A 16,636-nucleotide genomic window follows, 5' to 3' on the forward strand; every position below is an offset into this window, starting at 1 on the left:
TAGATAGATAGATAGATAGATAGATAGATAGATAGATAGATAGATAGATAGATAGATAGATAGATAGATAGATAGATAGATAGATTGATCATCGTTAAATATACGTATATAAGCTAAACAGCTAGCTAAGATAGATGGATACCTTGTTGCTGTCTGTCTACAGTTTAGTCATCACACCGGATGTTAGCAATGATGTCTTGACGCATCTAATAATTTGATTGCAGAATACTGAATCGTCTACTGTAGCGTTGATGCAACAATTTTGCGGGATAGTTTGAAGCAGCTACGACTCAGAAGCAGCAGTGCTTGACGTAAGAAGTTTGGTATTTACTCAATAAAATGCTCAGAAGAAGGCTACTTGGGAATAATGAAAACATGTGAAGAGTTCACATGTGGCTGTGTGGGAGGAGTGATTATAAAGGTACCTAAAAAAAAAACAAGACTTTCTTCTTCAGCCTGTTCTTTGCCCAGGCAAGACCCCAGCTGGTTTTGAATTCTTACCAAACACACAATATCTGACGTAGCTGAGATTAGACAAGATTTCCTTGCCAATATTCTACTGGGTAGTATTTTTAGCCAGCTTTCCCCAAAGACATATTCAGAGAAAGTATTCTATTGGTTTTGAATAATGTCTGAACCTGTCGGGGTAAACTGGGATTAATGATCAGATTTAGATTTACATGTTCATTCTTAATGTTCTACTGGGCAAAATTATTCATGAAAAATATTTTAAATATCCTACCGACGATTGGAAGAGGAAACTGAAGTAAAATTCCTGGTTACATATTCCTTGCCAGTGTTCTACTGGATGCAATTTCCAGTCAGCGTTCTTTAAAATTTCCACGAGCTGTGTCAGAGCAAGACCCTTATTGATTTTGAATGATATTCTACTTCACTCTTTTACTGAGGTCGCGGAATTTAATAGTAGGATCAGGATTTACATGCTCCTCGTCAACCTTCTGCCGCGTGCAATTTTCTGTCAACCTTTATGCCTTTATGAGTTATGCCAGAGCAAGAATCCTGTTGTTTTTTTGTTTTTTTTTAAATGGATGGATATTCTATCAAGGGTGACAAGATAGTTCACCCTAAAAATCTGATCAGTACTTACATGCTCCTTGTCAATATTCTGTCTGGCCACATTTTCAGATGAACTAATGTGGAATTTGGTGGTATGACTCAGCAAGAACTCTATTAATTTTGAATGAATGATATCCTACCTGAGATGGCAGAGATAACAGAGGTTAAAAAATTTTAACAAACCACCCTGCCAGAGGAAGAACAACCTAACCGAGCCAAAAACATGGCCCATGAGGTGTCAATTATTTGCCATGCAGTCGCCTGTACACTCTGCAGCCTCGCGCTGACCTGTTTGCTTGGGCTTCGGGAGCTTTGATGAAACTACGCACTTCCATAATTGCTACCATTATGAATGGGCGTGTTTGAGACTACTGCTCATGCAGTCAGTGTGGTCTGTGAGGGGCGTGGCTTTAGTCAAACTCAACGGGGAGGGGGGATTAGGTGAATTGAGGCTACATTCAAATCTAAAAACTGCTAATTCCCCTTTTTATTGTCAGATCAGGATTTACATTTTCCTTGCTAATGTTCTGTTTGGTGAAATTTTCAACCAACGTCCCGAAACATGTTCACGAGATACAGCATGTAGGCGCAAGAAACCTATTGATTTTGAATATGATCCAAGATGACTGAAGTAGCTATGGTTAAATAAAGCAACTTACCTGATCCTTGACAATGTTCCACTGGGTGCAGATTTCAGCCTACCTAACTTAAAAATGTCAGAGCAAGAACCCTATTGATTTTTAATGATACCTATCACAATTGCAATTTTCAGTCGATCTTTGTTACCATGAATGAGAACCTTATTAATGTTTATACTAAAAATTATATTTCACTAGGAGGACTGAAGAAGGCCTTCCCAGTGTTCCAGGTGCAATTTTCAAGAAGTAATCCTAAAGAAATTCCAGAGTCAAATAAAGAATCCTATTGATTTTTTAATTATATCCAGTGCAGTGGGGCCTATCGCTTTAAATCAACCTTTTTATGTAAACTAAATGTTTTTTTTAAAAAAGTGATTTGAGTTCCATGTGAGAGGTTGCTTAGCAGTGAGCAAGTGATGTGATGGTGCTGCATAACAATCCTGCCTTTTAAAAAGTTTGCATTCCTTTCCTACGCAGGGACTTGAGCAGTCTCCACCCCATCTTACCCTGCAGGGCTCATTTTAACAGGCCCGCGCTAAGACTAAAATTATCACGGCGAAAAAGGGGAGAGCGGCACCCTCAAATGGTGTGACTCAAGTGTCCTGTCTGACCGGCCGTTGCCACATTCTTCGGGCCGCCGGTAAGCAATAAAAGAGAGATGTTTGTCAAACAGGAGGTTGACTATATTTCCCAGAATTCCTACTACTTACGTTACTCATATGCCTTTATCACTGTAGTTTTGGGATCAGAAAACCAAAATCCGAATAACAACCGGCGTGATCATGTGAGGTATCCGTGTAGGAGGATGTCTTTCACATCTCCAAATGTGTTGTCATATTTGTGGTTCATGTGTAATACAACACATGACTCCCAACTAAGATGATGGAAATTCGTTAAAGAAAAAGGTGACTAATTCAAATTATGAAGAATTGTACACTCACTAGTCATTTTTGGCTGGGAAAGCAATGCTTTACAAAAAGTAATATTTTTATATTCTAAAATCCCATACTTGGTGGGGCGGTGGTGAAGGTTTGACCTTTTGAGCTACTTGTCTCTCTCTCTCTCTCTCTCTCTCTCTCTCTCTCTCTCTCTCTCTCTCTCTCTATATATATATATATATATATATATAAATATATATACATACATATACAGTGGGTACGGAAAGTTTAAAATTAAAATTAAATTAAATAATTTTAGCAAATGGCTGCAATATAAAAAAGAGTGAAAAATTTAAGGATGTCTGAATACTTTCCGTACCCACTGTACACACACACACACACACGCACGCACGCACACACACACACACGCACACACACACACACACACACACACACACACACCGCTGTAATGTATATATATATATATATATATATATATATATATATATATATATATATATATATATATATATGTCATCAAACAGTTCTATGCCGTAGTCATGCTCGTTAGTGCTCACCTGTTTTCTGGGTTTGGTCATGTGACGTTCCGCATATAGTGGATTGTACCATGCTTTGGGTGGGCCACTGTAATTAAAAAAAACAACAATAACATATACATAATAAATGTTTTTATTATAAATGTCTTATTATTATTATTATTTATATGTTTCTAATTACAATTAATTACATCAGTATTATTATTACTACTATTACTATTAGATTAATTATATTACTATTTTTATTATTATTATTATATTAATGGAATTAATAATACATTATTATTATCATCATCATCATTATTATTATTATTAAGAATAATATATATTCTCGCAATTACGGAAGCGTATTGCTGCCACACCAAAAAAAAAAAAAAAAAAGGTTCACTGTCACGTTATCACGTGATACGTTTCACGTTATAACGTGTAATGTATTACATTATAATGTGAAACATATCACGTTATAACATGAAACGTAACATGTTATAAAGTGATAGTGAACCCGTTTTTTCTGGTGTGGCAGCAATACGCTTCCGTACGCAATAAATAGAATAAACAACTAATTAAAAAAAGAGCACTCACGGTTGCGCCGTTAAATTTGACAGATTACAATTTACCTCAATGCCGCGAGAGGCCGTGACAGCCTGCAAACCGCTTTTTTTTTTTTTTAAATTTATTTCGAGCCATGAAATATTCTGTCCATTTCATGAATTACTGGCAGCATCCCGTGTCATAATGACCCTTCCGGTCACTTATATATATATATAGTGTTCATATATTGTTTGAGTCATGTTGTTTTTTTCACTCTAATGTTTACACTTCCGGTTTTGTGACAGTCGCACGATAAAAACGTCAACAATGCTACTGTTTCTTTATTTATTTATTATCTAAATACCGCCGATTATGAATAACTACCACTTGAACGTCAAAAAAGGATTGCGTGTTTCGCCTCAAAGGAGAGTACGTTTTGCTTTAAATGGTTGTCTTGTTTTCTAGCGTTTCATTTCATATCTACAAGAGGACTTTTAGCTAGTTGGTTGCTTTTATATCTACTCAATTAATATTTGTCTGAACGTAAGGCTTTGTTCAATGCAGGCACTCAAAGGTAAAGGAAAAAACTAAATCAAATCAAATGGACGTAGTGGCACATTGATGTCAACAGATGACGCCAAAGTGCTACTGATGCGTTCAACTGAGTCTTGGTGACGTTCTGTCAGCGCTGTGTGTCATGACATCACCTCCCTTCAAAACAAGTGAATCCCCCTACTGTGGGCGTAGTTTCTTTCGACATACGATGGTGTTGTAAACAATTACGTAAACAGTATGTGACAACAGTAATAGCGCCACAAACGCCGGTTTCAGTTTATAGTTTTTCTTTTTTTTTAAATACGAGATTAAATTCAATATGGCTAAAAAAAAACTTATACTCTGTCATATACTCTTAACCCTGTAGCTGTCAGACTACCGTAATGTGGTTCTGATAGTAAACCAACATTTTGGGGCGGGAGAAAAAAATGCCAGAGTGAGCATCTTCACATGTATTTTTTTGCAGGAGGAGCAACGTCCGCCCCTTGGCCCCTTAAATGCATTCGATTGGGCAAGAGAGACGTCAGTCAAAGGATTAGGCGCGTGGCGGTAGGTTGACCGCGAGCTGTCGAAGCCGAAGCGTTTACGCGAGTCGTCCACATTTTCACGGTTCTCAGTCGCGTATTGCACTGGCAGCCTCCTCATCACCCCCGTCGGACTGACTGGAATGCAGCACCGGTTTACATGAGCATCTGGAGGCTATATTGCCTTATTGGATTTATTCTGGCAACTTTCCTTATTTACTCCCATTGGATGTTGCAGTGGTGCGGTTCTTGAGTAAGCGCTTGAATCTAAATAGGGTTTTGCAGGAGATAATAAGGCAAGATTATGCAGGTAAGGTCCCCTCCTCCTCCTTTTGGATAACATTTCACACGTTGTTTACATGTCGTAAACGGATTTTTTCATCTCCCCGCAATAGCCGCTATAGCAGCCCACATCAGGGATCGCCCCTCTGTCCTCCTTGGAGCTTTTTTTTTTTTTTTTTTTGTAGCCGGCTCTCGTCCCAGCAGCTTGTGTGTGCAGGCAGGGGGCGAAGATGGGACTTCCCGCCTTGGAGTTCAGTGACTGCTACCTGGATAGTCCGCAATTCAGGGAGAGACTCAAGTCCCACGAGCTGGAGCTGGACAAGACCAGCAAGTTCATCAAGGAGCTCATCAAGGATGGCAAGGCGCTCATCCAGGCGCTCAAAAGTAAGTTTGATGAGATGACTGCACAATCATGTCCATGATGACGAATACACAATATTAGGTACACATCCATCATACAATTATTATATAAAGAAACATCTAACAAAACGAGGAAGATGTATTCATTCAACAATTTATTCACGATTGTGGTCGTTAGGAATGAAGAAATGTGCTCATGCAATTATTGTGAAATGAATCAACGATTAATTTCTATTCCCTGCTGTTAAATCGGTGTTAACGTGTTGCCTAATATTTTCATAATTAAAGACAAAGACCAGCAAAATGGGGGGAAGGGGGGCGTTATGCCAGCAGCAGAACCTGAGGCTCAGAGCGAAACGTCTTGCTGATACTGTAATAAAACAAACAACCTATTGACAGTCAGTCCAACAACTGAACAACTTAGCTTCTAGCACGGAAGCCTGTGGCTCCCAGATAAACTCTTTCAAATTAAGAGACACTACAACTACAGCAAAACCTGAGGCTTAGCTCTAAACTTCCAATAATAGTGTATTAAAACAAAGAAATAGAATATATCCCAATGGAAAAGCTGCTTATTGACAGTCATTCCATCAGGTGAAAACAAGTGCATTGTGTAAGTATTTTCATGCTAACTTTTGCAGCTGGGAGACTCTCACTCCATTAACTTTCTACCAGCCTATGTTGTAGGTGTGTATAGTATTGCAATATTTTGACATGGGATTTTATGATGGATTCTCAAATTACAGAATGATAGATAACAGTTATTGTTTTGGAACTGGTCAAGACTGAGGCTCCGAAATAAACTTCTTTACATTCAAAGGCACAACACAACTTCACAGTCTCATAACTCAAACTTCCTGGTTCTAGTTGAGGAAAATGAATGTGTCCACAGAAGTTTTTAACAGTCAGTCCAACAGTAGAAAAGAAATTGACACTGATATGATACTTTTCCAGCCGTGGCAACTTCACTCAATTGACTTTTCACCAGTCTAGATCATCGCTGTTTCCAGTAACGTCATATTTACCAACAAGCTTAAAAATGGCCTTGCACCCCTTAACGTTTCCTTTTAATTTCTACTGTTGCACATTAAGGCAGCAAACAACTTGACTTTAGTTCAGCCCTAACTTTGCCAGTCAGGGGAACCTCACTCCATTCCCTTTGCATCAGTCTGTGTTTTAGGTGTGTATTGTTGTGGTCGTTAACAACAACCTTACGTTCAAAATGGCCCTTTTGGTTAGCACACTCATAAATTTGGACCTCTGCTGGTTGCTGTGTCAATGTCGCTGCACTATTTTTGATACAGCTCTTTTATTGGATCTCATTAAGATTGTGCAGGCGTACCGGATGTTGTGCCATGCAAGTATATTTTACAAGAAACAAATGGGGGACGTCACAGTGTCCTAATGTGAGCGTGGGAGTAGCACGTCACCCCTCTTGTTCAAGTGCTCTTGTTATGTTCAAGGCGTAAGATTGCAAGCTTCTATCCCCAAGCTGTCAGCGCCTCTATTCTCATTAGCTTTTACTTGGAAGACACTGGGAGTGCTGTGCTCTGTGTATCAGACACTCGTGAGTGCTGGTATGTGCGGGAGGGTGTGTAAAAAGGCTTCCATGCTGTCTGGATGTCGATAACAAATTGAGCTGCAATGGAGTTCATCTTGTAAATGAGCTGCTAATGGCTCATGGAAGTGGATTTCATGTCTGCTTGTCAGTTGATAAAGGGAGTCAAAGCATTGAATGTCTATGTACAGTCTCTTTTACACCAAACTAACATCAATACTGACACGCTAACTTTGCAAGCCAGGGGAGCATCACTCCATTCAAAAATACAAACTTGAACTTTCCACTATGTGTCAGCAGCAGTGTTCTTTTTTAAAACTGTGTCATCTCTTTCAGCTGATGTGTATCCTTCTATTTTTGTTCATTGGTGAGATCTGGAAAATCCAAATGAATGACCATTGTGGCTTTTCTCTGCTGTTCTAACAGGGTGCTGCTGCTCATCAGCAGACATTTCATGTACCATTTCCCTCCATTGAATTACGTAGTAGCCTTAGCTATTGCTGATGTTATTTTCTCAAGATGATTGTTTCCAAGTGCAAAAAGCAAAAGAGGCAAATTTCACAACAGTTGTTTTGAGGAGAATCTTAACATCAAAATGTTCCTTTCTCTTTAAAATTCGTTTTTGGAAAGTCTGAGAGAATAGAGTCTAGGTCATTGCTGGTTTGTCTTCTGTTTGGAATGCATGTGTGTTTGTAATTCTGCGCACATTCATGCACACATGTTGTAAATATGGATATAGTGCATTCCTTATGAGCATGAGAGCTGTGTGTGCGTGCACACTGTGGGAGCGATGAGGTGATGGGACAACGCCTTAAGATGGATTGAAGTCATTAGGATGTGAAAATGCATTATGTACTGCTTTTATTGCATATGTTAACTCCCCCCAAAATTATGCACCACCAAGGAATCTTGCATGATACCACTACACCAGCGGCAGCTATAGCAAAAAAGTCTCAGGATTTTGCTCGCATGTACAATTTCAGAGGCAAATTTTTCCAAAATTGCTGGTCTCGGCAGTGCTTAGGAAAGAAGCTGGCATCCCTCCAAGCAACCAGTCCCTATTTCCATGCAGTGGTCCACAACAGGCCTGAACCACCACCACACTGAAGACAAATCAGTATACCGCTTACTGCACCGTCCGAGAATCAAATCTTGTACTCCATTGGGGCACAAGCACCGCTGCTGTAGTGGTATCATACAAGATTCCCATTCTTGTGATGGGTTTGATTCCCGGGTGGTGTATGCTCTCTTAATGAGGGTAGTGTAGTGGTCAACACCTTGTGAGATTGCATTTTGTACTGTTTTTCCCCCACATCAACTCCAAATTTTAAATAAAGTTACTGTAATTTCTTATGTATAATGCGCATCCCCCCCCCCCCCCCCCCAAAAAAAAAATAATTGTCAAAAGTAAGTAGTGCGTATTATACATAGGTATAGGGGAAAATGAAAGTCGGGTGGCCGACTGGTTAGTGCGTCTGCCTCACAGTTCTGAGGACCGTGATTCAATCCCCGGCCCCGCCTGTGTGGAGTTTGCATGTTCTCCCCGTGCCTGCGTGGTTTTTCTCCGGGCACTCCGGTTTCCTCCCACATCCCAAAAACATGCATGCTAGGTTAATTGATGACTCTAAATTGCACGTAGGTGTGAATGTGAGTGTGAATGGTTATTTGTTTGTATGTGCCCTGCGGTTGGCTGGCAACCAGTTCAGGGTGTACCCTGCCTCCTGCCCGATGTTAGCTGGGATAGGCTCCAGCCCTTGTGACCCTTGTGAGGAGAAACGGCTCAGAAAATGGATGGATGGATGGACTTTCATTCCAATGTCACCGCCACCTAGAGGTTATGAGAACGGTGTACACTTTCATTCTAATATGCCGCCACCTACAGGTTATGAAAAAGGTGTAGCCTACACTTTTACTCCAATATAAAAGGGTACGTATGACTGCATATATGTACAGTTATGCTCATAAGTTTACAAACCCTGGCAGAATTTGTGAAATATTTATTTATTATTTTTAAATACAACTGATGACTGAACAACAATCATCATTAATTTCTTTATGGTTATGTTTTGTTTAATGATAATGCTTTTCTGAAATTATTGACATTTTAATTTGAATCCCATTATAATAAAATGAAATGTGTTTTGCCTAGCCCTTCATGTTTTCTTTAAAGAATTGTACCCATCTTACAAATTCTGCATGGGTAATCAAACAGGAGGACAACTGTGTGTTTTCTCATTTACAAAATAAAAAGTAGGGCTGTGAATTTAAAAATAAGAGCAAGTAAATAAAAAAAGTATTACGTGTTCAAATAAAGTGTTTAACTTCAGAATAATTATTTGAAAAAAACTAACAAAATACAGATAATACTTCATGTTTTCATCATATGGGTAGAAGCAAAATCATGGATTGTAAAAATGGATTATACATAGGTAGAAGGGTTTTCCAGAATTTTGAGATCAACTTTGGGGATGCATATTATACATGGGTGTGCATTATACACAAGAAATTAATGTATGCCCTGCTCAGAAATTTAACCCAGGACACAAGAATGGGAATCTTGCATGATACCACTACACCGGCGCCCCTATTGTGCAATGCAACACTTTCACACTTTATCACTCTTCTGTGTCTAGTGTGCATCCAGAGGCACACCAGTTAAATTAAAATAGAGATCAAGATTTTCCACAGAATGCTCAGAACTAGCTTTATGTCATCCACATTGTATACAGATTTCCTCCCCGTAAATTCTAGCTTTGGCTGTGCTCAGGGGAGGAAGTTGACTTCGCTCCAAGGAACCTTTCCAATTTTCATATAGTGGTCGACACCTGGTGCGTAGAACCAGTCAAATCACCATTGCCTACTGCTACCTCCTCAAAACATTGTGTGAACCGCCTAGGAATTGAACACAGGTCACAAGATTGGGAGTTTTGCATGATACCACTACACCAACAGTGTTAGGTGGCACTTTCGGGATCTGGATTATGCTATAAAATTCAGTTTAAATTTTAAATTGTGTTTAATGTTTCATGTAAGATTCCAATTCTCGTGACCTGAGCTTGATTCCTGGACTGTGTATATGCACGTTTGAGGGGGTGGCAGCAGCGTAGGCTTGACATTTGGTAGTTTTCAGATCTAGCACATATTTGAATCAAAATCTGAAGTTGGACATTCTGTGAAGATTGTCTGGTAACCAGCTACTGGAATAACCTCTCCAAATATTTTATGCACCACCTGGGAATTGAACCCAGGTCACAAGAATGGGAATCTTGTATGATACCATTACACCAACGGTGCTGGCTGAAAGATGCAGGACTTTAGTCATCGATCATGGATCGATCATGGAATCTACAGTTACTCATCATGTCTCCTGAGCGAGTCATGGTGGACGACTTGTTAGCACAACTGCCTCACAGCTCAGAGGTTGTGGGTTCATGTCAGGGCTTTAGCCTTCCTGAGTCGAGTTTGCATATTCCGCCCGTACCTGTGTGGGTTTTATTCAGGTACTCCGGTTTCCTCCTACATTCTAAAAACATGCCTCGTAGGTAAGTTGGAGACTAAAAATGTTCTGTAGGTGGGAGTGTGAATAGTTGTTTTGTCCATATGATTGGCGGGCGACCAGTTCAGGGTGTACCCCGACTCTCGCCCAGTCAGCTGGGAGCTCCAGCACACCTGCGACCCCAGTGACGATAAGCGGTACAGAGAATGGATGAATGGATATCTCGTTTGAGTCATCCATGACCACAATTTGAACTCCAGTTTTGTGCAATGTTCAAGGCAAATATGGACAATCTGAAGATTTTTTGAGAGGGATACCTGATTAATCCATGATTAAAAAAATATCCTGTACTGTACCGATGGCACCGGATTCCCATTCTTGCAACTTGAGTTCAAATCCTGGGTGATGCGTATTTGTTAGGCGTTCTGGGCAAGCCTGCAGTGACTTTGTTCGAGTGTTTGAAAATGTGTCTCAAATAGGACAATGGATTGACATCAAGCGAGAACATTTTAATGGGAAAAATTGCCTTGGTTCATGAACATTTTGGTTCCTTAACAGAGTGGTGAAAAGAATTAAGTTTGTAAAATTTAATGATCATCATGATTCCCATTTTTATGACATAGGTTTTATTCCCAGGCAGTACTTGCATCTTTTTGGGCCATAGTGACTTGGCTTGAGAGTGGTAGGTACAGTATAAGACATGTTCGGTCAGCTAACATGCTTCGTGAACTTTAGCATCTGGTAGGTCACACGTCATGGCTAAAATATTAAGTTTTATAATATAGCAGGACCACATTAACGTCGGTTTGAAATTGATGAAATAATGAACGTTTATCTTCCCTAGAATCAGAGTAACAGTGTTTTGAAATGACAAAAGGTGAAATTTGCCGTATACACCAGGGCCTGTAATGACTACACTCGTTCTTCACAGCCTCAATTACAGTATGCAGTGTGTCTACACACACACATTTTTGCGGCACGTGGATGAAGCCTGCGGTCGCTTAAAAAGCCCTGCATCCGACCATTAGTCCTGTGTTGACAATGGCCTTGCCTTTTTGCTCTTTACTCTGACTTAAAATTGAGCCTTTAACATGAGAGCTTGTGTGTAAATGAAAATAATTTTATTTCTAGTTATAAGGAAGCTAATAACAGCATTTGCGTAGTGCGGCTGTCAACTACTGATAGATGAGGGCCTTGGACACACGCATGTACACCGCACCATAACTAATTGTCATTTATGGCAAACGGAGGGAGTCAGACGTTCTTTTCAAAGGTCCTCCTGAGGAGTATGTGCCAAGGGGCAAATGGAAAAAGAGAAAAAAGGATAGCATGGCCTTATTATTTTTGTTTTTTTTCCTTTTGAGTATGGAATCTAGGTTGTGGAGGAGAGAATGGGGGCTGCGTGTCAGTGTGTATGCAGCGAGACTTGAAATATGAATATTCCGCATTTGAAGCAAGATCTTAAAATATTTTGCCTCCCATGGGATCTGAATCTATTATAATAGGTATGTGTGTATTCTGTGTACTGTGTCATTTCAGTGGCGCACAGTGGGGGTTGGGGGGGATCTTCCTCAAGCTGTGATGTACTCTTCAGGAGAAGGAAAATAGGGCATGTCAGCTCTGCCCTGGTGCTATTGTTGCTTTGCATTTACACACACACGCGCGCACACACAATACACAAACACAATACAAGAACGCTCAGAATGGCGAATTCCTAGCATGGATGCGTGTGGCATCTCTGATTTGAAGAGCTTTGAAAAGTAATTGTTTTATTTGTAAAATAAACCAATAAAGTAGTCTCCAAGATAATCATCTTAAATTGCATGTGATTGGAAACTGGGCTTACACACTGTACACATGACCGATTCACCCAAACTTGTTTGCCAGCATGATCATGTGGTGCAGTCTTGCCTTCCACCAATAGTGCCACTGGTGTATTGGTATCATGCAAGATTTCCGTTTTTGTAACCTGGTTTTGATACCCAGGCGGCGCATGATTTTATAACAGGCCGGTTGCAGCTAATGTCAGATAACTTGGTCTAAGTGTGGCAAACTTGAGAGCCACTCAGATTTTACATCTATCTAACATGCTAATTGAAGTTCCCTTTGTTCATGTTCATGTTCTGGTAAAACCAAAAGCACCAATCAAAAAAATGTTTTGTATTGTAGCTCATTTTATTGTATTATAATTTCAACATATTTTAAATAAATTCCCATTTAAAGATAATTAGCACTTTGAAATATTCTGTATCTACTGCACTTAGAGTGGACTTGAAGCTCAACATTGTGCTTGTAGCACGCTGTCATGTCAATAGTTGACTGTTCAATATTTCATAATGTGGACTCGAGTTACACTTCCGGGCTACGACAGTGACTCAGCCTCTCGATGCATCGTGGTATTACTTGCATGTGTTTACGTTTCAGGGCACATAGCTACTCACGCCGACCTCATTACCACAGCAACCGCTGAGAAATGACTCGGTAATGTCTGGGCACACCAGCAACATCTAATTGGGTGAAGAAATGTTTCCAGAGATGTGAAATAAAGTGTAGTTGTGTCACTTAAGTAGAAGAACAGTGCTGATTGCCACTCAATTCATTCAGTTTCAGCACTGCCTTGCTTTGCGTGTGTTTGCTGGTGTTTGGTCATGAAAGTATGCAGCTGCAATTTCACTTCTTGTTTCGAAAAAAACTGTTACGGCAGGTGGTTGTTGAGCCTTATTATTAAATTGACACTTGGCAAATTACTGTTGCCCAATGGTGAGTTCACATTTTCAGCTGTTTCAACATGAACGTTTATCACAAGTGAGACAAAAGAGGAGGTCTGGTTAACCTGGTAAAAAGATGATATGTACACATCTCTCCCTATGCTCCCTCTTTATTCTATTTATGTTTTCAATTTGCGTGAGGTTTTTACAATAGGAAGGTTAAGTTCAACCCCAGAAAGAAAAAAGGTTCAGCTTGTAATTGACCCTCAATTTTCATCACAAATTGTAAACTGACCAAAGTTTTCAGGAGAAATATCTTTCAGAAGTCAACACATTTCACAAAACTTCAACTCAGTGTGTTTAGTTTTTCTTTATTTTCTTTCTTTCTTTCTTTCTTTCTTTCTTTCTTTCTTTCTTTCTTTCTTTCTTTCTTTCTTTCTTTCTTTCTTTCTTTCTTTCAAGACAATAATTTACACACAAGCAGAAAACCCGCAAAGCAAAGCATCACATAGTCCGCTTGGTTGCTTGTGCAAGTACAGGAGACTTCTCTGTTCAAGATGCTCAGTATAATATCAAGTCAAAAAGAAGTCAAAATAAAAAGTGAGTAACAATGACCTTAGAACTGGACGTGTAATTTCGTTCGACGCACCAGTGGAGCTGCGACAAATGTGGTACTGTCTTGCCGGCTCAGTAAAATATGTCAACAATAAGTGGACAATATACAGTAATGTCTGCCAATGCATGGTTGTAGTGTATGTTACACACATCTGTCCAGGTTGCTCAGTCAGAAGCACAGAATGCAGAGTGCAATAACTTGAAACCAACATAATGTCTGTGCGTTATTCGCTTAATCAAAACACAAACAACCTCCACAAACATGGCGCTACGAAAAGTAAAGGAATCTTGCAAAGGTAACCCATCAGCCTCTGACCTTTATCCAGAGCTTCCCAGGCCCATGTACCACATTTTCCATCTTCAACTAATTATAGTGCATTACTTTTCTTGTAAAATCCTCCTAAATTGTCCCAAGAACTGTCTCCCAAGCTGTACCAACGTGATAGCGCGCCAGCCATCTGGAAAAAACAAAAACAAAAAAAATCATAGCAGAGGAAGCCAGGAGGTGATTTATTTTGTCCTCTGAACCTCTTAAAAGGAAATCTGCGGCTTGAGGTCTCCATTTGCCTCTCAGCCTAACTGGCGCAGACTCAAGACGAGTGTGTGATAATGAAGTTGAAGCGCTCACCCTCCAATGGGGACAAGGTGTGGCTCTCATTTGCAAGCGTCAGGCTTGTTGAGAAACGTCTGCCCAGACCTGCAAGAGTCCAAATATTCCCCATTGGAATATTCCCATGTGTACAAGGCGCTCCACAGGTGGGGCTTAAACGGAAAAGAAATACAACAATTGCATGCATATTCCCAGACGCGCATGCAGATGCATGTCGACCTTAAAACAATCATTGTCCTCCCACATCAAAGCTTTGAAAATGAACAGAGAAAAGCCGGTTTCACGAGCTTGAGGCTGTCGTGGGCCTTTAGTGTCTCACATCCGTGTGGGAATCTGTGAGTCTTCACACATAGAAACAAGTGGTAACAGTGAGGGTGCCAGAGATATACCGTAATTTCTTGTGTATAATGCGCATTTCCCCCCCCCCCCCAAAAAATTGTCAAAAGTCAATAGTGCGCATTATACATAGGTATAGGGGCAAATGGAAAAAACTTTCACATTTTAAAAATGTATGGTCTAGTGGTTATGAAAAGCTGTACACTTTCATTCCAAAATGCCACCGCCACCTTGTGGTTATAAAAAATGTGTAACCTACATTTTTACTCCAATATGACAGGGGTACGTATGACTGCATATATGTACAGTTGTGCTCATAAGTTTACATACCCTGGCAGAATTAGTGAAATATTGTTTTTTTTCCCTTCAAATATGACTGATGACTGAACAACAACCATCATTTCTTTATGGTTATGTTTTGTTTAACGATAATGCTTTTCTAAAATGCTTGCCCGCTTAATTTGAATATTAAAATAAAATTAAATGTGTTTCGCCTGGTCCTTCATGTTTTCTTTAAAGAATTGTACCGATTTTACAAATTCTGCCTGTGTAATCAAATATATGAGCACAACTGTGTGTTTTGTAATTTACTAAATAAAAGTAGGGCTGTGAATTTCAAAATAAGAGCAAGTAAATTAAAAAAAAGGATTAAGTGTTCAAACCAAGTGCTTAACATCTGAATAATTATTTGAAAAAACCTAACAAAATACAGATAATACTTCATGTTTTGATCATATGGATAGAAGCAAAATCATGCATTTAAAAATGCATTATACATAGAAGGTTTTCCAGAATTTTGAGATCAACTTTGGGGGTGTGTATTATACATAGGTGCACATTATACACCAGAAATTATGGTAATACTTTTAATCTTGGTAGTTGGAGTGTGTGTGGATAGGCACTCAATGGCCACAACATGCAAATTCAAAGAAAATTAGTTATAACAAAAAAATTGGCCTTTACAAGGATAATGATGCTCTGTTTTGATTGAAACTGTCTGGCGGATATTAATTTAACAATACATTTGAGTCAATAAAACTAAGTTGCCTTTGAGACGTCCCAATTTGACACCCCAAAATTGCGATGGAGCAGACGAAGGCGTCTATTTGAGGGTGGCGTTTATTTGTCTTTAAGTGGGTGACACACTTCACAACTAATTGGGGCACGCCGTCTACTAGAATCACAGCAACCATTTAAGGATATATGGAATAACTCCCCTTGAAGACTTAAATGTTCAACAATTACTACAATTTACCCAAATGTTTTTACTACTGATTGCTGTCATTTCAGTATATCCAAAGGTTGTTTAGTGGGCAGCCTGGTTGGAAAAAAATAATACAAATCTTTAACCATTACTCGCGTGAAAATGTCAACATCCCTCTGAGCTCTCCATCAAGGCTCCGTCTGCTAGGATACTTAAAACATGTCAAGAAAGAATGCTGACTAAGCTTTTTTTTTTTTTTTTTTTTTTTTGCATTCTCTTAGTGGCCTTGAAGAGACTCAACCCCAACCAGCACTCACTCCCCCTTTTCAGTCTCTTTCCTTTTAGCTGTGGCGGTGCTTAAAATCACTGTTAATCCAGTCCACTTTAATGGAAACATACAGTATTTATTTGAGAAGATACACCATATTTTTGGATTGTCTTGAATCTGGGTGACCCTGGGACTTAAAATTCTTGAAAATCCCTGATGTATTGAGATGAAATATAATGTTGTGTTGTCACAGTTTCAATATATTGGCTTATTATTGCCTTTTTCACTGTGACGTACAATAATCATTTTGAGCATGTTAACCATGTGTGTCCACTTTTTCCATTTTCCTTCATGCACCCAAAGCACTGCATACATAAAACGAAAGATAACACTGTTTTATTACTTCATGTTTTTTACATGCATCTCCATTGGCTGCCGA

At 39.4% G+C, this 16,636-nt stretch overlaps 1 protein-coding gene and 1 non-coding gene across 2 annotated transcripts in view; one reads left to right on the plus strand and one right to left on the minus strand.

Moving 5' to 3' along the window:
• Positions 1-4,766: 4,766 nt before the first annotated feature.
• The window catches only part of LOC133467152 (rho GTPase-activating protein 26-like), a 72,456-nt gene continuing 60,586 nt past the window's right edge, over positions 4,767-16,636 (plus strand). Inside the window, exons 1-2 of the mRNA XM_061751672.1 lie at positions 4,767-5,070; positions 5,156-5,426. Coding sequence (XP_061607656.1) covers positions 5,273-5,426 — 154 coding nt within the window. The 5' untranslated portion in view covers positions 4,767-5,070; positions 5,156-5,272. The remainder of the gene's footprint in view (positions 5,071-5,155; positions 5,427-16,636) is intronic.
• On the minus strand, positions 10,184-10,254 carry trnag-ccc (transfer RNA glycine (anticodon CCC)). The gene has a single exon. It is a non-coding gene; the product is annotated as a tRNA-Gly (tRNA).

Source organism: Phyllopteryx taeniolatus, chromosome 17 (assembly GCF_024500385.1).
Source record: "Phyllopteryx taeniolatus isolate TA_2022b chromosome 17, UOR_Ptae_1.2, whole genome shotgun sequence".
In the NCBI taxonomy this organism is placed as follows: Eukaryota; Metazoa; Chordata; class Actinopteri; order Syngnathiformes; family Syngnathidae; genus Phyllopteryx; species Phyllopteryx taeniolatus.